This window comes from Pleurodeles waltl, chromosome 8, assembly GCF_031143425.1.
Source record: "Pleurodeles waltl isolate 20211129_DDA chromosome 8, aPleWal1.hap1.20221129, whole genome shotgun sequence".
NCBI lineage: Eukaryota > Metazoa > Chordata > Amphibia > Caudata > Salamandridae > Pleurodeles > Pleurodeles waltl.
The window spans coordinates 681,937,968-681,965,366 of record NC_090447.1 but is presented as its reverse complement, the minus strand read 5'-3'; the positions used below and the strand labels follow the sequence as shown (position 1 = coordinate 681,965,366).

At 47.9% G+C, this 27,399-nt stretch overlaps 2 protein-coding genes across 6 annotated transcripts in view; one reads left to right on the top strand and one right to left on the bottom strand.

Moving 5' to 3' along the window:
• LOC138249549 (interleukin-1 receptor accessory protein-like) overlaps positions 1-27,399 on the top strand; it is a 2,044,856-nt gene that overhangs the window by 1,323,924 nt on the left and 693,533 nt on the right. The window lies entirely within an intron of this gene.
• Positions 1-27,399, bottom strand: part of LOC138250213 (uncharacterized) — a 446,562-nt gene that overhangs the window by 398,929 nt on the left and 20,234 nt on the right. For 3 of the 5 annotated variants that reach the window (XM_069204803.1, XM_069204804.1, XM_069204806.1), the window contains exon 2: positions 10,955-11,100. The exons of the other annotated variants lie outside the window; for them this stretch is intronic. Coding sequence is in view for 1 of the 3 variants with exons in the window: in XM_069204806.1 (XP_069060907.1) it covers positions 10,955-10,985 (31 nt within the window). In the remaining 2 variants the exon portion in view is untranslated. The remainder of the gene's footprint in view (positions 1-10,954; positions 11,101-27,399) is intronic. 5 annotated transcript variants of the gene reach the window in all.

The following is a 27,399-nucleotide window of genomic DNA, read 5'->3' as shown; positions in this document are numbered from 1 at the left end:
AAGTTGCACAAAGGAGTCCCACGTCGCCGGAGACCAACTTAGAAAGTCGTGCAATGCAGGTTAGAGTGCCGTGGACCCAGGCTTGGCTGTGCACAAAGGATTTCCGCTGGAAGTGCACAGAGGCCGGAGTAGCTGCAAAAGTCGCGGTTCCCAGCAATGCAGTCTGGCGTGGGGAGGGAAGGACTTACCTCCACCAAACTTGGACTGAAGAGTCACTGGACTGTGGGGGTCACTTGGACACAGTTGCTGGATTCGAGGGACCTCGCTCGTCATGCTGAGAGGAGACCCAAGGGACCGGTGATGCAGTTCTTTGGTGCCTGCGGTTGCAGGGGGAAGATTCCATCGACCCACGGGAGATTTCTTCGGAGCTTCTAGTGCAGAGAGGAGGCAGACTACCCCCACAGCATGCACCACCAGGAAAACAGTCGAGAAGGCGGCAGGATCAGCGTTACAGAGTTGCAGTAGTCGTCTTAGCTACTATGTTGCAGTTTTGCAGGCTTCCAGCGCGGTCAGCAGTCGATTCCTTGGCAGAAGGTGAAGAGAGAGATGCAGAGGAACTCCGATGAGCTCTTGCATTCGTTATCTAAAGTTTCCCCAGAGACAGAGACCCTAAATAGCCAGAAAAGAGGGTTTGGCTGCCTAGGGGAGAGGATAGGCTAGCAACACCTGAAGGAGCCTATCAGAAGGAGTCTCTGACGTCACCTGGTGGCACTGGCCATTCAGAGCAGTCCAGTGTGCCAGCAGCACCTCTGTTTCCAAGATGGCAGAGGTCTGGAGCACACTGGAGGAGCTCTGGACACCTCCCAGGAGAGGTGCAGGTCAGGGGAGTGATCACTCCCCTTTCCTTTGTCCAGTTTCGCGCCAGAGCAGGGCTAAGGGGTCCCTGAACCGGTGAAGACTGGCTTATGCAGAAATGGGCACCAAATGTACCCATGAAAGCATTTCCAGAGGCTGGGGGAGGCTACTCCTCCCCTGCCTTCACACCATTTTCCAAAGGGAGAGGGTGTAACACCCTCTCTCAGAGGAAGTCCTTTGTTCTGCCATCCTGGGACAAGCCTGGCTTGACCCCAGGAGGGCAGAAACCTGTCTGAGGGGTTGGCAGCAGCAGCAGCTGCAGTGAAACCCCAGGAAAGGCAGTTTGGCAGTCCCAGGGTCTGTGCTACAGACCACTGGGATCATGGGATTGTGCCAACTATGCCAGGATGCCATAGAGTGGGCAATTCCATGATCATAGACATGTTACATGGCCATATTCGGAGTTACCATTGTGAAGCTACATATAGGTAGTGACCTATATGTAGTGCACGCGTGTAATGGTGTCCCCGCACTCACAAAGTCCGGGGAATTGGCCCTGAACAATGTGGGGGCACCTTGGCTAGTGCCAGGGTGCCCTCACACTAAGTAACTTTGCACCTAACCTTTACCAGGTAAAGGTTAGACATATAGGTGACTTATAAGTTACTTAAGTGCAGTGAAAAATGGCTGTGAAATAACGTGGACGTTATTTCACTCAGGCTGCAGTGGCAGGCCTGTGTAAGAATTGTCAGAGCTCCCTATGGGTGGCAAAAGAAGTGCTGCAGCCCATAGGGATCTCCTGGAACCCCAATACCCTGGGTACCTCAGTACCATATATTAGGGAATTATAAGGGTGTTCCAGTAAGCCAATGTAAATTGGTAAAATTGGTCACTAGCCTGTTAGTGACAATTTGAAAGAAATGTGAGAGCATAACCACTGAGGTTCTGATTAGCAGAGCCTCAGTGAGACAGTTAGTCACTACACAGGTAACACATTCAGGCACACTTATGAGCACTGGGGCCCTGGATGACAGGGTCCCAGTGACACATACAACTAAAACAACATATATACAGTGAAAAATGGGGGTAACACGCCAGGCAAGATGGTACTTTCCTACACAACCCCCCCCCCCCAAACGAAGGACAATAAGACTAGCCATGACCTGATGAGTCTTCATTGTCTAAGTGGAAATATCTGGAGAGTCCATCTGCATTGGAGTGGCTACTCCCAGGTCTATGTTCCACTGTATAGTCCATTCCCTGTAGGGATATGGACCACCTCAACAATTTAGGATTTTCACCTTTCATTTGTTTTAGCCAAAGTAGAGGTTTGTGGTCTGTCTGAACAATGAAGTGAGTGCCAAACAGGTATGGCCTCAACTTCTTCAGTGCCCAGACCACAGCAAAGGCCTCCCTCTCAATGGCAGACCAACGCTTTTCTCTAGGGGTCAACCTTCTACTAATAAAAGCAACAGGTTGATCCTGGCCCTCAGAATTAAGTTGTGATAGGACTGCCCCTACTCCTAATTCAGATGCATCAGTTTGGACATATAATTTTTTAGAGTAACAAGGGCTTTTCAGGACAGGTGCAGAGCACATGGCCTGCTTCAGCTCCTCAAAAGCTTTCTGACAGTTTGCTGTTCATAATACCTTTTTAGGAATTTTCTTGGATGTGAGGTCATTAAGAGGGGCTGCAATGAAGCCATAGTTCTTAATGAACCTCATGTAATACCCAGTGAGGCCTAGAAAGGCTCTCACCTGAGTCTGAGTAGAAGGGGGAACCCAATCAATAATTGTTTGGATTTTCCCCTGAAGTGGTGCAATCTGTTCCCCACCAACAAGGTGTCCCAGATAAACCACCTTACCCTGCCCTATCTGGCACTTTGAAGCCTTGATAGCGAGGCCTGCCTTTTGCAGGGCCTCTAAAACTTTCCATAGGTGGACCAGGTGATCATCCCAACTGGAGCTAAAGACAGCTATATCGTCCAAATATGCTGCACTGAAAGCCTCCAGCCCTTGCAGGACTGTGTTCACCAACCTCTGAAAAGTGGCAGGTGCATTTTTCAATCCAAAAGGCATTACTGTGAACTGGTAATGTCCTCCAATGGTTGAAAATGCAGTTTTAGGTTTAGCATCTTCTGATAATTTGATCTGCCAATACCCTGCAGTCAAATCAAAAGTGCTTAGATACTTGGCAGATGCCAGTGTATCTATGAGCTCATCTGCTCTGGGTATAGGGTGAGCATCAGTTTTGGTTACCTGGTTGAGACCTCTGTAGTCTCGACAAAACCGCATTTCCTTCTTTCCATCCTTGGAATGAGGTTTTGGTACAAGTACCACAGGAGACGCCCATGGACTTTCATAGTGCTCAACCACTCCCAGTTCTAACATTTTCTGCACCTCTTGCTTTATGCAGTCCCTGACATGGTCAGGCTGCCTATAGATTATACTTTTGACAGGCAAGCTGTCTCCAGTATCTATAGTGTGCTCACACCAAGAAGTGGTACCTGGCACAGTAGAGAAGAGTTCAGAAAACTGACCCAGGAGATTTATGCAATGGTCTTTCTGCTCAGCAGTAAGACAATCAGCCAAAACTACACCTTCCACTAGAGCATCTTGTTCTGTGGAAGAGAAGAGATCAGGTAGAGGATCACTGTCTTCTTCCTGTCCCTCATCAGTTGCCATGAGTAGGGTGACATCAGCCCTGTCATAGTAGGGTTTTAGGCGATTGACATGGAGCACCCTAAGGGGACTTCTGGCAGTGCCTAAGTCAACTAAATAGGTGACTTCACCCTTTTTCTCAACAATTGTGTGGGGTCCACTCCATTTATCTTGAAGTGCTCTTGGGGCCACAGGCTCCAAGACCCACACTTTCTGCCCTGGTTGGTACTGAACCAAAACAGCCTTCTGGTCATGCCATTGCTTCTAGAGCTCTTGGCTGGCCTGAAGGTTTTTACTGGCCTTTTTCATATACTCAGCCATCCTTGATCTGAGGCCAAGTACATAATCCACAATATCTTGTTTTGGAGCTTTTAATGGTTGTTCCCAACCCTCCTTGACAAGTGTTAGTGGACCCCTAACAGGGTGTCCAAAGAGGAGTTCAAAGGGGCTGAAGCCCACTCCTTTCTGGGGTACCTCCCTGTAGGCAAAAAGGAGGCATGGTAACAGGATATCCCATCTCCTGCGGAGTTTTTCAGGGAGACCCATAATCATGCCTTTGAGAGTTTTGTTAAATCTCTCCACCAGTCCATTTGTTTGTGGATGATAGGGTGTAGTAAACTTGTACGTTACACCACACTCCTTCCACATGGCCTTTAAGTATGCAGACATGAAATTGCTTCCCCTGTCTGATACAACTTCCTTTGGGAAGCCCACCCTGGAAAATATTCCCAGGAGGGCCTTTGCCACTGCAGGTGCTGTAGTGGTCCTTAAAGGAATTGCTTCAGGATATCTTGTGGCATGGTCCACTACCACCAAGATAAACCTATTGCCTGAAGCAGTAGGAGGGTCAAGGGGGCCAACTATGTCAACCCCTACCCTTTCAAAGGGAACCCCAACCACAGGCAGTGGAATAAGGGGTGCCTTTGGGGTGCCACCTGTCTTGCCACTGGCTTGACAGGTTTCACAGGACTTACAAAAATCTTTTGTGTCCTCAGACATTCTAGGCCAATGAAACAAGGGAACAAGCCTGTCCCAAGTTTTCATTTGTCCCAGATGTCCAGCTACGGGAATATCGTGGGCTAGAGTTAGGAGGAACTTTCTGTACTCCTGAGGAATCACTAACCTCCTGGCAGTTCCAGGTTTAGGATCCCTTGCTTCAGTGTACAAGAGGTTGTCCTCCCAGTAAACTCTGTGAGAGTCACTGACATCCACATTAGCCTGCTTGACAGCTTGCTGTCTTAGACCCTCTAGTGTGGGACAGGTTTGCTGTGCCACACTCAGCTCCTCCCTGGCAGGCCCCCCTTCACCCAAAAGCTCAGCAGTGTCTGCTTCCAGCTCCTCTGGTGTAGGTTCTGCACAGGGTGGAAATTCTTCTTCCTCAGAAGTAGAATCCACTGTAGAGGGGGGGATAGTAAGAAGTGGTTTACTTCTACTAGCCCTAGCTTTAGGGAGCACTTGGTCCATTGTTCCAGGATCCAAGCTTCCCTGTCCTTTTTGCTTTTTGGCCTGAGCCCTGGTTAAAGCAAAAATATGCCCTGGGATGCCCAGCATTGCTGCATGGGCCTCCAACTCCACATCTGACCAAGCTGATGTCTCCAAACCATTTCCTAGTAGACAGTCTACAGGTAAATCTTTAGCTACCACAACTTTCTTTGGACCAGTAACCCCCCCCCCAGTTGAAATTTACAACAGCCATGGGGTGGCTAAGTGTGTTGTTGTGAGCATCGGTTACTTGGTACTGGTGACCAAGTAGGTGTTGTTCAGGGTGGACCAGTTTCTCTATGACCATAGTCACACTGTCACCAGTGTCCCTGTAGGCCAGAACCTCAGCACCATTTATTAGGGGTAGCTGCTTGTACTTATACATATTAAGGGGACAAGCAACTAAGGTGGCTAAATTAATAGCCCCCTCAGAGACTAACACAGCCTCTGTGGTCTCCCTAACAAGACCAACCCCAACTAAGTTACCAAAAGTGAGCCCAGCTACTCCCTTGGATTGGCTATTAGTAGGTTTGCTCCCACCACCACTGCTATTAGTAGGGACACTAGGTGTAGCAGTAGGGGTTGTAGTGGTAGGAGGCTTGGTGCTTTTCTTTGGACAACTGGGATCTGTTGTCCAATGGCCTTTTATTTTACATAAATAGCACCATGGTTTCTTTTCCTTGTTTTGATTAGAAGAGGATTTGGGCCCTCCACCCCCACCAGAGTGTTTTTGTGGGCCTGATGAAGACTCATTTTTAGATTTGTCCCCACCCTTGTCAGAAGACTTACCATCCTTCTTCTTGTTGCCATCTTTGTCACCCCCTGTATGAACTTTTCTGTTCACCCTTGTTCTGACCCATTTGTCTGCCTTCTTTCCCAATTCTTGGGGAGAGGTCAGATCAGAGTCCACCAAGTACTGGTGCAACAAATCAGACACACAATTATTAAGAATATGCTCTCTCAGGATCAAGTTATACAGGCTGTCATAATCAGTAACTTTACTGCCATGTAACCACCCCTCCAAGGCCTTCACTGAATGGTCAATGAAATCAACCCAGTCTTGTGAAGACTCCTTTTTGGTCTCTCTGAACTTTATCCTGTATTGTTCAGTGGTTAAGCCATAACCATCCAGGAGTGCATTCTTAAGAACTTTGTAATCATTGGCTTCACTTTCTTTCACAGTAAGGAGCCTATCCCTACCTTTTCCACTAAATGATAGCCATAGGATAGCAGCCTACTGCCTTTGAGGGACATCCTGTACAGCACAGGCCCTCTCAAGTGCAGCAAACCACTTGTTAATGTCATCTCCCTCCTTATAAGGGGGAACTATCTTGTGCAGATTCCTGGAATCATGCTCTTTTGCAGGATGACTATGGGGAATACTGCTGCTGCCACCATGGGTTTCTAAACCCAGTTTCTGTCTGTCCTTCTCTACTTCTAAGGTCTGTGTTTCCAAATCCAGCTGTTGCTTCTTGAGCTTCAGTCTGGTTTGTTCCACTCTCAATCTATTGAGCTCCCTTTCTAACCATCTGTCATCAGGGTGGGTGGGAGGGACATTCCTAGACACAGAAGTATGGTGAGAATGGACAGAAGGAGACCTGTCCCTTACAGAAGGCACCCTAACAGCTTGGCTAACAGTGTAATGTGAGAGCACACCCTCTGTATGATGTGACCCAGCCTCTGTACCAACTATGCTAGACTGTCTAGTAATGGGCAGGCTAGGAAGTTTCTTTCCTGAATCTTTTCCTGGGGGAGTCCCTGGATCAGATCGGGAACCATTTGCTACTTTTTCAACAGATGTGGCCCCTATGGCCTTATCTTGTTCTCTAAGCATGTTAAGCAACAATTCCAAAGAAGGATTCTTCCCTACACTCAAACCTCTCTCTATGCAGAGACTCCTTGCTCCTTTCCAGCTAAGGTGATCATATGCAAGTTTGGACAGATCAACATTTTGGCCTGTGCCAGACATTTTTAGGGAGAGTTAAAGTGATAGACAAAGAGAAAAAAGTTTTCAGAACTTTTAGAAAGACAGAAAAAAACCTTTTAAACTTTTAAGAACTTTTTAGAAAGTTTAGAAGTACTTTTCAGCACTTAGAAAAGAGTGAAAAGAGAAAATGCAAAACTTTTTAGCTATGTGTACACACACTGAACTTGTTTTGTATATTTTTCTCTTATGAAAAGTACAATGACAAGAGTGGTAAGTAGTCTCAAAGCACTTATCCCACCGCTGCACAACCAATGTAGGAGGCTGGACTGGCTTGTAGTGGGTACCAAGGGGTACTTACACCTTTCACCAGGCCCAGTTATCCCTTATTAGTGTATAGGGTGTCTAGCAGCATAGGCTGATAGATAATGGTAGCTTAGCAGAGCAGCTTAGGCTGAACTAGGAGACGAGTGAAGCTCCTACAGTACCACTTAGTGTCACTTGCACAATATCATAAGAAAACACAATACACAGTTATACTAAAAATAAAGGTACTTTATTTTTATGACAATATGCCAAAGTATCTCAGAGTGTACCCTCCGTGAGAGGATAGGAAATATACACAAGATATATGTACACAATACCAAAAATATGCAGTATAGTCTTAGAAAACAGTGCAAACAATGTATAGTTACAATAGGATGCAATGGGGACACATAGGGATAGGGGCAACACAAACCATATACTCCAAAAGTGGAATGCGAACCTCGAATGGACCCCAAACCTATGTGTCCTTGTAGAGGGTCGCTGGGACTATTAGAAAATAGTGAGAGTTAGAAAAATAGCCCACCCCAAGACCCTGAAAAGTGAGTGCAAAGTGCACTAAAGTTCCCCAAAGGACAAAGAAGTCATGATAGGGGAATTCTGCAGGAAAGACACAAACCAGCAATGCAACAACAATGGATTTCCAGTCGAGGGTACCTGTGGAACAATGGGACCAAGTCCAAAAGTCACAAGCAAGTCGGAGATGGGCAGATGCCCAGGAAATGCCAGCTTTGGGTGCAAAGAAGCTGCTACTGGACAGTAGAAGCTTAGGTTTCTTCAGGAACGACAAGGGCTAGAGACTTCCCCTTTGGAGAACGGATCCCTCACGCCGTGGAGAGTCGTGCAGAAGTGTTTTCCCGCCGAAAGACCGCCAACAAGCCTTGCTAGCTGCAAATCGTGCAGTTAGTGTTTTTGGATGCTGCTGTGGCCCAGGAGGGACCAGGATGTCGCAAATTGCGTCAGGAGACAGAGGGGACGTCGAGCAAGACAAGGAGCCCTCTCAGCAGCAGGTAGCACCCGGAGAAGTGCCAGAAACAGGCACTACGAGGATGCGTGAAACGGTGCTCACCCGAAGTTGCACAAAGGAGTCCCACGTCGCCGGAGACCAACTTAGAAAGTCGTGCAATGCAGGTTAGAGTGCCGTGGACCCAGGCTTGGCTGTGCACAAAGGATTTCCGCCGGAAGTGCACAGAGGCCGGAGTAGCTGCAAAAGTCGCGGTTCCCAGCAATGCAGTCTGGCGTGGGGAGGCAAGGACTTACCTCCACCAAACTTGGACTGAAGAGTCACTGGACTGTGGGGGTCACTTGGACACAGTTGCTGGATTCGAGGGACCTCGCTTGTCATGCTGAGAGGAGACCCAAGGGACCGGTGATGCAGTTCTTTGGTGCCTGCGGTTGCAGGGGGAAGATTCCGTCAACCCACGGGAGATTTCTTCAGAGCTTCTAGTGCAGAGAGGAGGCAGACTACCCCCACAGCATGCACCACCAGGAAAACAGTCGAGAAGGCGGCAGGATCAGCGTTACAGAGTTGCAGTAGTCGTCTTAGCTACTATGTTGCAGTTTTGCAGGCTTCCAGCGCGGTCAGCAGTCAATTCCTTAGCAGAAGGTGAAGAGAGAGATGCAGAGGAACTCGGATGAGCTCTTGCATTCGTTATCTAAAGTTTCCCCAGAGACAGAGACCCTAAATAGCCAGAAAAGAGGGTTTAGCTACCTAGGGGAGAGGATAGGCTAGCAACACCTGAAGGAGCCTATCAGAAGGAGTCTCTGACGTCACCTGGTGGCACTGGCCATTCAGAGCAGTCCAGTGTGCCAGCAGCACCTCTGTTTCCAAGATGGCAGAGGTCTGGAGCACACTGGAGGAGCTCTGGACACCTCCCAGGGGAGGTGCAGGTCAGGGGAGTGGTCACTCCCCTTTCCTTTGTCCAGTTTCACGCCAGAGCAGGGCTAAGGGGTCCCTGAACCGGTGTAGACTGACTTATGCAGAAATGGGCACTAAATGTGCCCATGAAAGCATTTCCAGAGGCTGGGGGAGGCTACTCCTCCCCTGCCTTCACACCATTTTCCAAAGGGAGAGGGTGTAACACCCTCTCTCAGAGGAAGTCCTTTGTTCTGCCATCCTGGGACAAGCCTGGCTTGACCCCAGGAGGGCAGAAACCTGTCTGAGGGGTTGGCAGCAGCAGCAGCTGCAGTGAAACCCCAGGAAAGGCAGTTTGGCAGTCCCAGGGTCTGTGCTACAGACCACTGGGATCATGGGATTGTGCCAACTATGCCAGGATGGCATAGAGGGGGCAATTCCATGATCATAGACATGTTACATGGTCATATTCGGAGTTACCATTGTGAAGCTACATATAGGTAGTGACCTATATGTAGTGCACGCGTGTAATGGTGTCCCCGCACTCACAAAGTCCGGGGAATTGGCCCTGAACAATGTGGGGGCACCTTGGCTAGTGCCAGGGTGCCCTCACACTAAGTAACTTTGCACCTAACCTTTACCAGGTAAAGGTTAGACATATAGGTGACTTATAAGTTACTTAAGTGCAGTGAAAAATGGCTGTGAAATAACGTGGACGTTATTTCACTCAGGCTGCAGTGGCAGGCCTGTGTAAGAATTGTCAGAGCTCCCTATGGGTGGCAAAAGAAGTGCTGCAGCCCATAGGGATCTCCTGGAACCCCAATACCCTGGGTACCTCAGTACCATATACTAGGGAATTATAAGGGTGTTCCAGTAAGCCAATGTAAATTGGTAAAATTGGTCACTAGCCTGTTAGTGACAATTTGAAAGAAATGAGAGAGCATAACCACTGAGGTTCTGATTAGCAGAGCCTCAGTGAGACAGTTAGTCACTACACAGGTAACACATTCAGGCACACTTATGAGCACTGGGGCCCTGGATGACAGGGTCCCAGTGACACATACAACTAAAACAACATATATACAGTGAAAAATGGGGGTAACATGCCAGGCAAGATGGTACTTTCCTACAGTAAGTCACCCCCCTGGCAGGCCACATAGCCCTAAGGCAAGGTAGACTATCATGTACGTGAGGGCATATGTTTGCATGAGCAAATACACCCCTATGCTGTCTTTACAAAACCATAAGACGTAGTAAGTGTACAGGGAAGCCATAGCGAATACATGTGCTGGACACTGGTCATTACGAGTTCCCCAGCTACATGATGACTTCTCTGAATACTGGGTTTGGTATCAAACAACTCATAATATTAAACTCACACTGATGTCAGTGTTGGATTTAGGATAAAATGTAGCCAGAGGGTACCTTAGAGGTGGCCCTACAAAACCTAACAGTCCTAGCATAGTTGCTGAAAGTTTTTTACCACCTTGCCACCACCAGATACAAATCTGGACCCCTGGGGTGAGGGTCCCTGCTTTCAGGAGCCAGAACACAAAGCCTTTCCCCCATGCAGGCACCCAGGCCCAGCGGTCAGCTTCAAAGACTTTTCCACCTTTGAAATCTGACCTCTATCTGCTGCTAGCAGCAGTTGGCTGCCCAATGGTTTCCCCCCCACTTTGAGCAGGAAGACCAGTGGGAAAATGTAGCCAGAGTAGGAGGAGTGGCCCCCCTCAGCCTGCACCATCCCTCGGGAATGGCAGGTGAGGTGACCACTCCATTTCATTTTCCTCCATTGTGGATGGCAGAGAAATAGCCAATCAGGGTTAGGCATGTGACCCCCTTCCCACAGCTGTGCTGTAGGGGCTCCGATCCCCTTGCAACCTCTACACTCCAAGGAAACCCACCAGACGTACCTTCAAGTCCACCTGTGTAGTGTCTTTCCATGTGGTCCCCTTCTCAGTTGTACATCAGCTGGAAGACTTTTAGCGGCTGTTCCTGCTTGAACCGGGACCACCCGAACTTCTCCAGATGGCCAACAGGACATATCGATTAACTTGACCTGATAATAGAAGGTGAGACTTGTGAAAGCATTGCCTGATTTTCTATGCATTTTCCTATTCATTCCTATGGTACGTAATTACACACAAAAAGCATATATTTTCTGAACTTAGAAAAATCACAACAAAATAAGTACTTACAGTATATTGATAATCTTGGTCTTAAGAATTTTATAAAAATCTGAAGTAATTTTGTAAATTGGTCTTGAGGTATTCTTTTAAGTGTGTGTCCACATTTATTGATACTGGGAGTACAACAAATGCTTAGCACATCTCTAAGATAAGTCTAACTGCTTGTCCACACTACCACAAAAGCAGAGGATTAGGTGGTCTGCTTTTTACCTCTGGATACTAAGGTGGGATTGTTTGGACTCTTTGCCCAGTGCATGTCTTATTCGTACACTATATAGAGAGCCTGTCTCGTACCAGTAGCTCAGTGGGTCTTTAACTGGGTGCATGAGTGTCTGAGTCTTTGACTGTGTGCCTGAGTGGGTCTGTCAGTGTCCTTGTGAGTACCTCAGTGATTTTATGATTGTGTGCATGAGATTTTGAGTGGGTCGGTGTGTGTCTGCATGAGTAGCTCCGTAGGTTTGTGACTGGGCGGATGAGTCTCTGAGTGGGTCTATGAGTGGCTGCATGAGTGTCTAAGTGGGTCTGTGAGTAGGTAAATGTGTGTCTGAGTTTATGGCTGCGTGCATGATTGTCTGGGTGGGTCTGTGAGTGGGTGCACAAGTCTGAGTGTATGCATGAGTCTCTAAATGTATCTCTAAGTGGGTGCATGACTACTTCGGTGGGTTTGTCACTGGATGCATGAGTCCCTGAGTGAGTTTGTGAGTGTATGTATGAGTCCTGGAATGAGTCTGTGAGTGTGTGCATGTGTTCCTCATTGGCTGTATGAGTACATGCATGAGTCTCTGAGTAGGTGTGACTGTGTATGCATGAGTACATCAGTAAGTCTATGAGTGCATGCATGAGTCTCTGAATGGATTTGTGAGTGTGCCCATGAATACCTTATTTGGTCTATTAGTGTGAGCATGAGTCTCTCACTGTATTTATGAGTGTGTGTATGAAAATCTCAGAGGTTGTGTGACTAGGTGCATGAGTCTCTAAGTGAGTCTTTGAGTTGGTATACGAGTGGATGCATGACTCTCTGAGTCTATGAGTGCATGCATGAGTCTCAGAGTGGGTCTGTTATTGTCCATATGAGTACCTCGGTGGATATCTGAGTTGGTACATGAGCCTCAGAGTCTATAAGCGCATGCATGAGTCTTTGAGTGGGTCTCTAACTGTATGCATGAGTACCTCACTGGGTCTGTGAGTTTGTGCATAAGTCTTTGAGTCTGTGAGAGCATGCATGAGTCTCTGAGTCGGTCTGTGAGTGTGTGCATGATTCTCTGAGTGGATTTTTGAGTGGGTGCATGAGCGGGTGAGTGGGTCTCTGACTGAGTGCATGAGTCTTTGAGTCTATGAGTACCCATGTGAGTGTGTGCATGACCACCTCAGTGAGTCTGTGAGGGCATACATGAGTCTCTGAGTGGGTCTGCGAGTGTGTCCATGAGTAAATCTGTGGGTGTATCACTGTGTGCATGAGTGTATGTGCATGTAGGATTGACTTTTCCACGTTTTTCTTGCGATATTAACAAATTTGTTGCAATGCTACATGGGGCCTGAAGGAGGCTGGACTGGCTTGTAGTGAGTACCAAGGGGTACTTGCACCTTGCACCAGACCCAGTTATCCCCTATTAGTGTATAGGGTGTCTAGCAGCTTAGGCTGATAGATAATGGTAGCTTAGCAGAGCAGCTTAGGCTGAACTAGGAGACGTGTGAAGCTACTACAGTACCACTTAGTGTCATATGCACAATATCATAAGAAAACACAATACACAGTTATACTAAAAATAAAGGTACTTTATTTTTATGACAATATGCAAAAGTATCTTAGAGTGTACCCTCAGTGAGAGGATAGCAAATATACACAATGGCAAAAATATGCAGTATAGTCTTAGAAAACAGTGCAAACAATGTATAGTTACAATAGGATGCAATGGGGAAACATAGGGATAGGGGCAACACAAACCATATACTCCAAAAGTGGAATGCGAACCACGAATGGACCCCAAACCTATGTGACCTTGTAGAGGGTCGCTGGGACTATTAGAAAATAGTGAGAGTTAGAAAAATAACCCTCCCCAAGACCCTGAAAAGTGAGTGCAAAGTGCACTAAAGTTCCCCTAAGGACAAAGAAGTCGTGTTAGAGGAATAATGCAGGAAAGACACAAACCAACAAGGCAACAACTGTGGATTTCCAATCTAGGGTACCTGTGGAACAAGGGGACCAAGTCCAAAAGTCACAAGCAAGTCGGAGATGGGCATATGCCCAGGAAATGTCAGTTGTGGATGCAAAGAAGCTTCTACTGGACAGAAGAAGCTGAGGTTTCTGCAGGAACGAAAAGGGCTAGAGACTTCCCCTTTGGTGGACGGATCCCACTCGCCGTGGAGAGTCGTGCAGAAGTGTTTTCCCGCCGAAAGAAAGCCAACAAGCCTTGCTAGCTGCAAATCGTGCGGTTGGCGTTTTTGGACGCTGCTGTGGCCCTGGAGGGACCAGTAGGTCGCAAATTGGACCAGGAGACAGAGGGGACGTCGAGCAAGACAAGGAGCCCTCTCAGCAGCAGGTAGCACCCGGAGAAGTGCCAGAAACAGGCACTACGAGGATGCGTGAAACGGTGCTCACCCGAAGTCGCACAAAGGAGTCCCACGTCGCCGGAGACCAACTTAGAAAGTCGTGCAATGCAGGTTAGAGTGCCGTGGACCCAGGCTTGGCTGTGCACAAAGGATTTCCGCCGGAAGTGCACAGGGGCCGGAGTAGCTGCAAAGTCGCGGTTCCCAGCAATGCAGCCCAGCGAGGTGAGGCAAGGACTTACCTCCACCAAACTTGGATTGAAGAGTCACTGGACTGTGGGGGTCACTTGGACAGAGTTGCTGGATTCGAGGGACCTCGCTCGTCGTGCTGAGAGGAGACCCAAGGGACCGGTAATGCAGCTTTTTGGTGCCTGCGGTTGCAGGGGGAAGATTCCGTCGACCCACGGGAGATTTCTTCGGAGCTTCTGGTGCAGAGAGGAGGCAGACTACCCCCACAGCATGCACAAGCAGGAAAACAGTCGAGAAGGCGGCAGGATCAGCGTTACAGAGTTGCAGTAGTCGTCTTTGCTACTATGTTGCAGGTTTGCAGGCTTCCAGCGCGGTCAGCAGTCGATTCCTTATCAGAAGGTGAAGAGAGAGATGCAGAGGAACTCGGATGAGCTCTTGCATTCGTTATCTAAAGTTTCCCCAGAGACAGAGACCCTAAATAGCCAGAAAAGAGGGTTTGGCTACCTAGGAGAGAGGATAGGCTAGCAACACCTGAAGGAGCCTATCACAAGGAGTCTCTGACGTCACCTGGTGGCACTGGCCACTCAGAGCAGTCCAGTGTGCCAGCAGCACCTCTGTTTCCAAGATGGCAGAGGTCTGGAGCACACTGGAGGAGCTCTGGACACCTCCCAGGGGAGGTGCAGGTCAGGGGAGTGGTCACTCCCCTTTCCTTTGTCCAGTTTCGCGCCAGAGCAGGGCTAAGGGGTCCCCTGAACCGGTGTAGACTGGCTTATGCAGAATTGGGCACATCTGTGCCCAAGAAAGCATTTCCAGAGGCTGGGGGAGGCTACTCCTCCCCTGCCTTCACACCATTTTCCAAAGGGAGAGGGTGTGACACCCTCTCTCAGAGGAAGTCCTTTGTTCTGCCATCCTGGGACAAGCCTGGCTTGACCCCAGGGGGGCAGAAACCTGTCTGAGGGGTTGTCAGCAGCAGCAGCTGCAGTGAAACCCCAGGAAAGGCAGTTTGGCAGTACCAGGGTCTGTGCTACAGACCACTGGGATCATCGAATTGTGCCAACAATGCCAGGATGGCATAGAGGGGGCAATTCCATGATCATAGACATGTTACATGGCCATATTCGGAGTTACCATTGTGAAGCTACATATAGGTATTGACCTATATGTAGTGCACGCGTGTAATGGTGTCCCCGCACTCACAAAGTTCAGGGAATTGGCTCTGAACAATGTGGGGGCACCTTGGCTAGTGCCAGGGTGCCCTCACACTAAGTAACTTTGCACCTAACCTTTACCAGGTAAAGGTTAGACATATAGGTGACTTATAAGTTACTTAAGTGCAGTGTAAAATGGCTGTGAAATAACGTGGGCGTTATTTCACTCAGGCTGCAGTGGCAGGCCTGTGTAAGAATTGTCAGAGCTCCCTATGGGTGGCAAAAGAAATGCTGCAGCCCATAGGGATCTCCTGGAACCCCAATACCCTGGGTACCTCAGTACCATATACTAGGGAATTATAAGGGTGTTCCAGTAAGCCAATGTAAATTGGTAAAATTGGTCACTAGCCTGTTAGTGACAATTTGAAAGAAATGAGAGAGCATAACCACTGAGGTTCTGGTTAGCAGAGCCTCAGTGAGACAGTTAGGCACCACACAGGGAACACATACATATAGGCCACAACCTTATGAGCACTGGGGTCCTGACTAGCAGGGTCCCAGTGACACATAACAAACATACTGAAAACATAGGGTTTTCACTATGAGCACTGGGCCCTGGCTAGCAGGATCCCAGTGAGACAGTGAAAACACCCTGACATACACTCACAAACAGGCCAAAAGTGGGGGTAACAAGCCTAGAAAGAGGCTACTTTCTCACACAACCCCCCCCCAAACGAAGGACAATAAGGCTAACCTTGGCCAGTTGAGACTTTATTGTCTAAGTGGTGATAAGTAGAGAGTAGCTCTGCAATAGACTGGTTACTCCCTTTATCATCCACTATATGGTTACTTCCCTGTGGGGATGTAAACCACCCTGTTTGAAGTTTTTTAGCTAAGCAACAATGTGAAGATGTATTTTCAGAGTTTCTATCAGTAAGTTTTAGTTTAGAGCAGTGGGAATTGTCCACTGAACCTATTTGTAGTGATGGAAATGCCAGACAGGGATGCGGTCTCAGAAAGGCCATAGCTGGGCAAAAACTTTGTCCATATGGCTGGAAGAGAGAACAGGGATGCTGTTTCTCTTGAGTTGGAGCAGGGCAGGGATGCTGTCCTATGAGCTCCACACTAGGGCAGGGATGCTGTCCTAAGTGTTGTGAGGCAGTGCAGGGTTTCTGCACTAAAGGTTCTCTGGGAGGGTTGGAGGGATGCTCCATGTTAACTAAAATGGTGCTCTTTTTGTCACCAATGTTAGTTATCCCACAGAGAAGTACTTCCACCTCAGGGAGTACAGCTATGCCAGCTGATAATTCCCTTGGGACAGGTGCCACCCTAGGAGAGGTTTCTCCTACCACAGGAATGGTATCCTGAATGGTAGGGTGGTTAGGGGATACTGTGATACCCTTTTTTCCTGTTGATGGAGAGGGATCCTGAGTTTTCAGGCCTTCTCTCCTTTGCTTTTTCATTTCAGTAGAAATGAGAGGGAACAATTCCTCAGGGATGCCCAGCATGGCTGCATGGGCATAAAACTCTCCATCAGCCCAACCTGAGGCCTCTAGGTCATTACCTAAGAGACAGTCTACAGGTAAGCTAGGTGATACCACCACCTGCTTAGGGCCAGTAACTCCACCCCAACTAAACTGAATTATAGCTAAGGGAAGAAACTTAGTGGAGTTATGGACATCAATAATCTTATACTGTTGTCCAATGATGTGTTGATCAGGGTGCACTAGGTTTTCAGTCACCAAAGTGATACTGGCACCTGTGTCCCTGTAGGCCAAGGCCTCAACACCATTTATTGAAACTGTCTGCCTGTACTTACCCTTTGTAAGGGGACAAGCAGCCAGTGTGGCAAGGCCAATGCCACTAGGTGTGACAGAAACTGTCTTGGGACTGACTACCCCAGTTTCTATTATGGACCCATAAGTGAACCCAACTACACCCTTAACTTGACTGTTGCCAGCAGTCCCACCACTAGTACCACTACTGCTAGGGGCACTAGAGCTTGATGTATTAGTGGTGGTAGGCTCAGGGGTTTTACCTGGACAGGACTTATCCCCTGGCCTATGGCCTCTGTTTTTACACACAAAGCACCAAGGCTTTTTAATGTGTGCAGGTTGAGAAGAAGAGGAAGAATTAGTTTTATCCCCACCCTCTGAAGAGTGTTTAAGATTTGAAGTGGGATCTTTGGTTTTACCCTTATCCCCATGCTTATCTTGAGATTTTTCACCATCTTTCTTCTTATTGCCATCTTTGTCACCCCCTGTATGAACTTTTCTGTTCACCCTTGTTCTGACCCATTTGTCTGCCTTCTTTCCCAATTCTTGGGGAGAGGTCACATCAGAGTCTACCAGGTACTGGTGCAACAAATCAGACACACAATTATTAAGAATATGCTCTCTCAGGATCAAGTTATACAGGCTGTCATAATCAGTAACTTTACTGCCATATAACCACCCCTCCAAGGCCTTCACTGAATGGTCAATGAAATCAACCCAGTCTGGTGAAGGCTCATTTTTGGTTTCTCTGAACTTTATCCTGTATTGTTCAGTGGTTAAGCCATAACCATCCAGGAGTGCATTCTTAAGTACTGTAAAATTATTGGCATCACTTTCTTTCACAGTAAGGAGCCTATCCCTACCTTTTCCACTAAATGATAGCCATAGGATTGCAGCCCACTGCCTTTGAGGGACATCCTGTACAACACAGGCCCTCTCAAGTGCAGCAAACCACTTGTTAATGTCATCCCCCTCCTTATAAGGGGGAACTATCTTGTGCAGATTCCTGGAATCATGCTCTTTTGCAGGATGACTATGGGGAATACTGCTGCTGCCACCATGGGTTTCTAAACCCAGTTTCTGTCTCTCCTTCTCTACTTCTAAAGTCTGTCTATCCAAATCCAGCTGTTGCTTCTTGAGCTTCAGTCTGGTTTGTTCCACTCTCAATCTATTGAGTTCCCTTTCTAACATTCTGTCATCAGGGTGGGTGGGAGGGACATGCCTTGAAACAGAAGTATGGTGAGAATGGACAGAAGGAGACCTGTCCCTTACAGAGGCCACCCTAACAGATTGGCTAACAGAAACATCACTACCAGTATGGTGAGAATAAATGATTTTGCTATGATGTGAGACAACACTATTTGTATGGTGTGGCTCATCATCGTTACCAACTATGCTAGACTGTCTAGTAATGGGCAGGCTAGGAAGTTTCTTTCCTGAATCTTTTCCTGGGGGAGTCCCTGGATCAGATTGGGAACCATTAGCTACTTTTTCAACAGATGGGGCACTTCTAGCCTTATCCTGTTCTCTAAGCATGTTAAGTAACAGTTCCAAGAAAGGATTCTTCCCTACACTCAAACCTCTCTCTACACAGAGACTCCTTGCTCCTTTCCAGCTAAGGTGGTCATATGCAAGTTTGGACAGATCAACATTTTGGCCTGTGCCAGACATTTTTAGAGAGAGTTAAAGTGATAGTAAAAGATAAAAAGTTTGTCAGAGCTTTTAGAAAGACAGAGAAAAAAAAAACTTTGTAATCTTTTTAGAACTTTTTAGAAAGTTAGAAGTACTTTTCAGCACTTAGAAAAGAGTGAAAAGAGGAAATGCAAAACTTTTTGGCTATGTGTATATACACTGACCTTGTTTTGTATATTTTTCTCTTATGAAAAGTACAATGACAAGAGTGGTAAGTAGTCTCAAAGCACTTATCCCACCGCTGCACAACCAATGTAGGAGGCTGGACTGGCTTGTAGTGAGTACCAAGGGGTACTTGCACCTTGCACCAGACCCAGTTATCCCCTATTAGTGTATAGGGTGTCTAGCAGCTTAGGCTGATAGATAATGGTAGCTTAGCAGAGCAGCTTAGGCTGAACTAGGAGACGTGTGAAGCTACTACAGTACCACTTAGTGTCATATGCACAATATCATAAGAAAACACAATACACAGTTATACTAAAAATAAAGGTACTTTATTTTTATGACAATATGCCAAAGTATCTTAGAGTGTACCCTCAGTGAGAGGATAGCAAATATACACAAGATATATATACACAATAGCAAAAATATGCAGTATAGTCTTAGAAAACAGTGCAAACAATGTATAGTTACAATAGGATGCAATGGGGAAACATAGGGATAGGGGCAACACAAACCATATACTCCAAAAGTGGAATGCGAACCACGAATGGACCCCAAACCTATGTGACCTTGTAGAGGGTCGCTGGGACTATTAGAAAATAGTGAGAGTTAGAAAAATAACCCTCCCCAAGACCCTGAAAAGTGAGTGCAAAGTGCACTAAAGTTCGCCTAAGGACAAAGAAGTCGTGTTAGAGGAATAATGCAGGAAAGACACAAACCAACAATACAACAATGCTGGATTTCCAATCTGGGGTCCCTGTGGAACAAGGGGACCAAGTCCAAAAGTCACAAGCAAGTCGGAGATGGGCAGATGCCCAGGAAATGCCAGCTGCGGGTGCAAAGAAGCTTCTACTGGACAGAAGAAGCTGCGGTTTCTGCAGGAACGCAAAGGGCTAGAGACTTCCCCTTTGGAGGACGGATCCCTCTCGCCTTGTAGAGTCGTGCAGAAGTGTTTTCCCGCCGAAAGAACGCCAACAAGCCTTGCTAGCTGCAAATCGTGCGGTTAGCGTTTTTGGACGCTGCTGAGGCCCAGGAGGGCCCAGGAGGTCGCAAATTGGACCAGCAGAGAGAGGGGACGTCGAGCAAGACAAGGAGCCCTCTCTGAAGCAGGTAGCACCCGGAGAAGTGCCAGAAAAAGGCACTACGAGGATGCGTGAAACGGTGCTCGCCGAAGTTGCACAAAGGAGTCCCACGTCGCCGGAGACCAACTTAGAAAGTCGTGCAATGCAGGTTAGAGTGCCGTGGACCCAGGCTTGGCTGTGCACAAAGGATTTCCGCCGGAAGTGCACAGGGGCCGGAGTAGCTGCAAAGTCGCGGTTCCCAGCAATGCAGCCCAGCGAGGTGAGGCAAGGACTTACCTCCACCAAACTTGGACTGAAGAGTCACTGGACTGTGGGGGTCACTTGGACAGAGTTGCTGGATTCGAGGGCCCTCGCTCGTCGTGCTGAGAGGAGACCCAAGGGACCGGTAATGCAGCTTTTTGGTGCCTACGGTTGCAGGGGGAAGATTCCGTCGACCCACGGGAGATTTCTTCGGAGCTTCTGGTGCAGAGAGGAGGCAGACTACCCCCACAGCATGCACAAGCAGGAAAACAGTCGAGAAGGCGGCAGGATCAGCGTTACAGAGTTGCAGTAGTCGTCTTTGCTACTATGTTGCAGGTTTGCAGGCTTCCAGCGCGGTCAGCAGTCGATTCCTTATCAGAAGGTGAAGAGAGAGATGCAGAGGAACTCGGATGAGCTCTTGCATTCGTTATCTGAAGTTTCCCCAGAGACAGAGACCCTAAATAGCCAGAAAAAAGAGGGTTTGGCTACCAAGGAGAGAGGATAGGCTAGCAACACCTGAAGGAGCCTATCACAAGGAGTCTCTGACGTCACCTGGTGGCACTGGCCACTCAGAGCAGTCCAGTGTGCCAGCAGCACCTCTGTTTCCAAGATGGCAGAGGTCTGGAGCACACTGGAGGAGCTCTGGACACCTCCCAGGGGAGGTGCAGGTCAGGGGAGTGGTCACTCCCCTTTCCTTTGTCCAGTTTCGCGCCAGAGCAGGGGCTAAGGGGTCCCTGAACCGGTGTAGACTGGCTTATGCAGAATTGGGCACATCTGTGCCCAACAAAGCATTTCCAGAGGCTGGGGGAGGCTACTCCTCCCCTGCCTTCACACCATTTTCCAAAGGGAGAGGGTGTCACACCCTCTCTCAGAGGAAGTTCTTTGTTCTGCCATCCTGGGCCAGGCCTGGCTGGACCCCAGGAGGGCAGATGCCTGTCTGAGGGGTTGGCAGCAGCAGCAGCTGCAGTGAAACCCCAGGAAGGGCAGTTTGGCAGTACCAGGGTCTGTGCTACAGACCACTGGGATCATGGGATTGTGCCAACTATGCCAGGATGGCATAGAGGGGGCAATTCCATGATCATAGACATGTTACATGGCCATATTCGGAGTTACCATTGTGAAGCTACATATAGGTAGTGACCTATATGTAGTGCACGCGTGTAATGATGTCCCCGCACTCACAAAGTTCAGGGAATTGGCTCTGAACAATGTGGGGGCACCTTGGCTAGTGCCAGGGTGCCCTCACACTAAGTAACATTGCACCCAACCTTTACCAGGTAAAGGTTAGACATATAGGTGACTTATAAGTTACTTAAGTGCAGTGTAAAATGGCTGTGAAATAACGTGGACGTTATTTCACTCAGGCTGCAGTGGCAGGCCTGTGTAAGAATTGTCAGAGCTCCCTATGGGTGGCAAAAGAAATGCTGCAGCCCATAGGGATCTCCTGGAACCCCAATACCCTGGGTACCTTAGTACCATATACTAGGGAATTATAAGGGTGTTCCAGTAAGCCAATGTGAATTGGTAAAATTGGTCACTAGCCTGTTAGTGACAATTTAAAAGTAATGAGAGAGCATAACCACTGAGGTTCTGGTTAGCAGAGCCTCAGTGAGGCAGTTAGGCACCACACAGGGAACACATACATGCACACCTATGAGCACTGGGGCCCTGTGTGACAGGGTCCCAGTGACACATACATATAGGCCACAACCTTATGAGCACTGGGGTCCTGACTAGCAGGGTCCCAGTGACACATAACAAACATACTGAAAACATAGTGTTTTCACTATGAGCACTGGGGCCTAGCCATCAGGATCCCAGTGAGACAGTGAAAACAGTGACAAACATCCTGACATACATTCACAAACAGGCCAAAAGTGGGGGTAACAAGGCTAGAAAGAGGCTACTTTCTCACACAACCCCCCCCCCAAACGAAGAACAATAAGGCTAACCTTGGCCAGTTGAGACTTTATTGTCTAAGTGGTGATAAGTAGAGAGTAGCTCTGCAATAGACTGGTTACTCCCTTTATCATCCACTATATGGTTACTTCCCTGTGGGGATGTAAACCACCCTGTTTGAAGTTTTTTAGCTAAGCAACAATGTGAAGATGTATTTTCAGAGTTTCTATCAGTAAGTTTTAGTTTAGAGCAGTGGGAATTGTCCACTGAACCTATTCGTAGTGATGGAAATGCCAGACAGGGATGCTGTCTCAGAAAAGCCATAGCTGGGCAAAAACTTTGTCCATATGGCTGGAAGAGGGAACAGGGATGCTGTTTCTCTTGGGTTGGAGCAGGGCAGGGATGCTGTCCTATCAGCTCCACACTAGGGCAGGGATGCTGTCCTAAGTGTTGTGAGGCAGTGCAGAGTTTCTGCACTAAAGTTTCTCTGGGAGGGTTGGAGGGATGCTCCATGTTAACTAAAATGGTGCTCTTTTTCTCACCAGTGTTAGTTATCCCACAGAGAGGTACTTCCACCTCAGGGAGTACAGTTTTGCCAACTGATGATTCCCTTGGAACAGGTGCCACCCCAGGAGAGGTTTCTCCCACCACAGGAATGGTATCCTGAATGGTAGGGTGGTTAGGGGATACTGTGATACCCTTTTTACCTGTTGATGGAGAGGGATCCTGAGTTTTCAGGCCTTCTCTCCTTTGCTTTTTCATTTCAGTAGAAATGAGAGGGAACAATTCCTCAGGGATGCCCAGCATGGCTGCATGGGCATAAAACTCTACATCAGCCCAACCTGAGGCCTCTAGGTCATTACCTAAGAGACAGTCTACAGGTAAGCTAGGTGATACCACCACCTGCTTAGGGCCAGTAACTCCACCCCAACTAAACTGAATTATAGCTAAGGGAAGAAACTTAGTGGAGTTATGGACATCAATAATCTTATACTGTTGTCCAATGATGTGTTGATCAGGGTGCACTAGGTTTTCAGTCACCAAAGTGATACTGGCACCTGTGTCCCTGTAGGCCAAGGCCTCAACACCATTTATTGAAACTGTCTGCCTGTACTTATCCATTGTAAGGGGACAAGCAGCCAGTGTGGCAAGGCCAATGCCACTAGGTGTGACAGAAACTGTCTTGGGAGTGACTACCCCAGTTTCTACTATGGACCCAAAAGTGAACCCAACTACACCCTTAACTTGACTGTTGCCAGCAGTCCCACCACTAGTACCACTACTGCTAGGGGCACTAGAGCTTGATGTATTAGTGGTGGTAGGCTCAGGGGGTTTACCTGGACAGGACTTATCCCCTGGCCTATGGCCTCTGTTTTTACACACAAAGCACCAAGGCTTTTTAATGTGTGCAGGTTGAGAAGAAGAGGAAGAATTAGTTTTATCCCCACCCTCTGAAGAGTGTTTAAGATTTGAAGTGGGATCTTTGGTTTTACCCTTATCCCCATGCTTATCTTGAGATTTTTCACCATCTTTCTTCTTATTGCCATCTTTGTCACCCCCTGTATGAACTTTTCTGTTCACCCTTGTTCTGACCCATTTGTCTGCCTTCTTTCCCAATTCTTGGGGAGAGGTCAGATCAGAGTCTACCAGGTACTGGTGCAACAAATCAGACACACAATTATTAAGTATATGCTCTCTCAGGATTGTGTTATACAGGCTTTCATAATCAGTAACTTTACTGCCATGTAACCACCCCTCCAAGGCCTTCACTGAATGGTCAATGAAATCAACCCAGTCTTGTGAAGACTCCTTTTTGGTCTCTCTGAACTTTATCCTGTACTGTTCAGTGGTTAAGCCATAACCATCCAGGAGTGCATTCTTAAGAACTTGGAAATTATTAGCATCATTTTCTTTCACAGTAAGGAGCCTATCCCTACCTTTTCCACTAAATGATAGCCATAGGATAGCAGCCCACTGCCTTTGAGGGACATCCTGTACAACAGGGGCCCTCTCAAGTGCAGCAAACCACTTGTTAATGTCATCCCCCTCCTTATAAGGGGGAACTATCTTATGCAGATTCCTGGAATCATGCTCTTTTGCAGGATGACTATGGGGAATACTGCTGCTGCCACCATGGGTATCTAAACCCAAGTTCTGTCTTTCTTTCTCTAGTTCAAAAGACTGTCTATCCAAATCCAGCTGTTGCTTTTTAAGCTTCAGTCTGGTTTGTTCCACCCTCAACTTATTGAGTTCCCTCTCTAACATTCTGTCATCAGGGTTGGTGGGAGGGACATTCCTAGAAACAGAGCTATGATGGGAATGAACAGAAGGAGACCTGTCCCTTACAGAAGCCACCCTAACAGCTTGGTTAACAGAAACATTACTACCAGTATGGTGAGAATAAATGCTTTTGCTATGATGTGAGACAACACTATTTATATGGTGTGGCTCATCATCATTACCATCTATGCTAGATTGTCTAGTAATGGGCAGGCTAGGAAGTTTCTTTCCTGAATCTTTTCCTGGGGGAGTCCCTGAATCAGATTGAGAACTAGTAGGTACTTTTTCAACAGATGAGGCACCTATGGCCTTATCCTGTTCTCTAAGCATGTTAAGTAACAGTTCCAAGGAAGGATTCTTCCCTACATTCAAACCTCTCTCTATACAGAGACTCCTTGCTCTTTTCCAGCTAAGGTTGTCATATGCAAGTTTGGACAGATCAACATTTTGGCCTGTGCCAGACATTTTTAGAGAGAGTTAAAGTGATAGAAAAAGAGAAAAAAGTTTTCAGAACTTTTTGGAAAGACAGAAAAAAACTTTTTAAACTTTTAAGAACTTTTTGAAAGTTTAGAAGTACTTTTCAGCACTTAGAAAAGAGTGAAAAGAGGAAATGCAAAACTTTTTGGCTGTGTGTATATACACTGACCTTGTTTTGTATATTTTTCTCTTATGAAAAGTACAATGACAAGAGTGGTAAGTAGTCTCAAGCACTTATCCCACCACTGCACAACCAATGTAGGAGGCTGGACTGGCTTGTAGTGAGTACCAAGGGGTACTTGCACCTTGCACCAGGCCCAGTTATCCCTTATTAGTGTATAGGGTGTCTAGCAGCTTAGGCTGATAGATAATGGTAGCTTAGCAGAGCAGCTTAGGCTGAACTAGGAGACGTGTGAAGCTACCACAGTACCACTTAGTGTCATATGCACAATATCATAAGAAAACACAATACACAGTTATACTAAAAATAAAGGTACTTTATTTTTAGGACAATATGCCAAAGTATCTTAGAGTGTACCCTCAGTGAGAGGATAGGAAATATACACAAGATATATATATATACACACAATAGCAAAAATATGCAGTATAGTCTTAGAAAACAGTGCAAACAATGTATAGTTACAATAGGATGCAATGGGGAAACATAGGGATAGGGGCAACACAAACCATATACTCCAAAAGTGGAAGGCGAACCACGAATGGACCCCAAACCTATGTGACCTTGTAGAGGGTCGCTGGGACTATTAGAAAATATTGAGAGTTAGAAAAATAACCCTCCCCAAGACCCTGAAAAGTGAGTGCAAAGTGCACTAAAGTTCCCCTAAGGACAAAGTAGTCGTGTTAGAGGAATAATGCAGGAAAGACACAAACCAGCAATGCAACAACTGTGGATTTCCAATCTAGGGTACCTGTGGAACAAGGGGACCAAGTCCAAAAGTCACAAGCAAGTCGGAGATGGGCAGATGCCCAGGAAATGCCAGCTGCGGGTGCAAAGAAGCTTCGACTGGACAGAAGAAGCTGAGGTTTCTGCAGGAACGAAAAGGGCTAGAGACTTCCCCTTTGGTGGACGGATCCCTCTCGCCTTGGAGAGTCGTGCAGAAGTGTTTTCCCGCCGGAAGGTCGCCAACAAGCCTTGCTAGTCGCAAATCGTGCGTTTGGTGTTTTTGGACGCTGCTGGGGCCCAGGAGGGACCAGGAGGTCGCAAATTGGACCTGAAGAGAGAGGGGACGTCGAGCAAGACAAAGAGCCCTCACTGAAGCAGGTAGCACCCGGAGAAGTGCCAGAAACAGGCACTACGAGGATGCGTGAAACGGTGCTCGCCGAAGTTGCACAAAGGAGTCCCACGTCGCCGGAGACCAACTTAGAAAGTCGTGCAATGCAGGTTAGAGTGCCGTGGACCCAGGCTTGGCTGTGCACAAAGGATTTCCGCCGGAAGTGCACAGGGGCCGGAGTAGCTGCAAAGTCGCGGTTCCCAGCAATGCAGCCCAGCGAGGTGAGGCAAGGACTTACCTCCACCAAACTTGGACTGAAGAGTCACTGCACTGTGGGGGTCACTTGGACAGAGTTGCTGAGTTCAAGGGACCTCGATCGTCGTGCTGAAAGGAGACCCAGAGGACCGGTGATGCAGATCTTTGGTGCCTGCGGTTGCAGGGGGAAGATTCCGTCGACCCACAGGAGATTTCTTCGGAGCTTCTAGTGCAGAGAGGAGGCAGACTACCCCCACAGCATGCACCACCAGGAAAACAGTAGAGAAGGCGGCCGGATCTGCGTTACAAGGTCGCAGTAGTCGTCTTTGCTACTTTGTTGCAGTTTTGCAGGCTTCCAGAGCAGTCAGCGGTCGATTCCTTGGCAGAAGGTGAAGAGAGAGATGCAGAGGAACTCTGATGAGCTCTTGCATTCGTTATCTAAAGAATTCCCCAAAGCAGAGACCCTAAATAGCCAGAAAAGGAGGTTTGGCTACTTAGGAGAGAGGATAGGTTAGCAACACCTGGAGGAGCCTATCAGAAGGAGTCTCTGACGTCACCTGCTGGCACTGGCCAGTCAGAGCAGTCCAGTGTGCCAGCAGCACCTCTGTTTCCAAGATGACAGAGGTCTGGAGCACACTGGAGGAGCTCTGGGCACCTCCCAGGGGAGGTGCAGGTCAGGGGAGTGGTCACTCCCCTTTCCTTTGTCCAGTTTCGCGCCAGAGCAGGGCTGGGTGATCCCTGAACCGGTGTAGACTGGCTTATGCAGAAATGGGCACCATCTGTGCCCATGAAAGCATTTCCAGAGGCTGGGGGAGGCTACTCCTCCCCAGCCCTAACACCTTTTTCCAAAGGGAGAGGGTGTAACACACTCTCTCTGAGGAAGTCCTTTGTTCAGCCTTCCTGGGCCAAGCCTGGCTGGACCCCAGGAGGGCAGAAACCTGTCTGAGGGGTTGGCAGCAGCAGCAGCTGAAGTGAAACCCCGGGAAAGGTTGTTTGGCAGTACCCGGGTCTGAGCTAGAGACTCGGGTGATCATGGAATTGTCTCCCCAATGCCAGAATGGCATTGGGGGGACAATTCCATGATCTTAGACATGTTACATGGCCATGTTCGGAGTTACCATTGTGACGCTATACATATGTCGTGACATATGTATAGTGCACGCGTGTAATGGTGTCCCCGAACTCACAAAG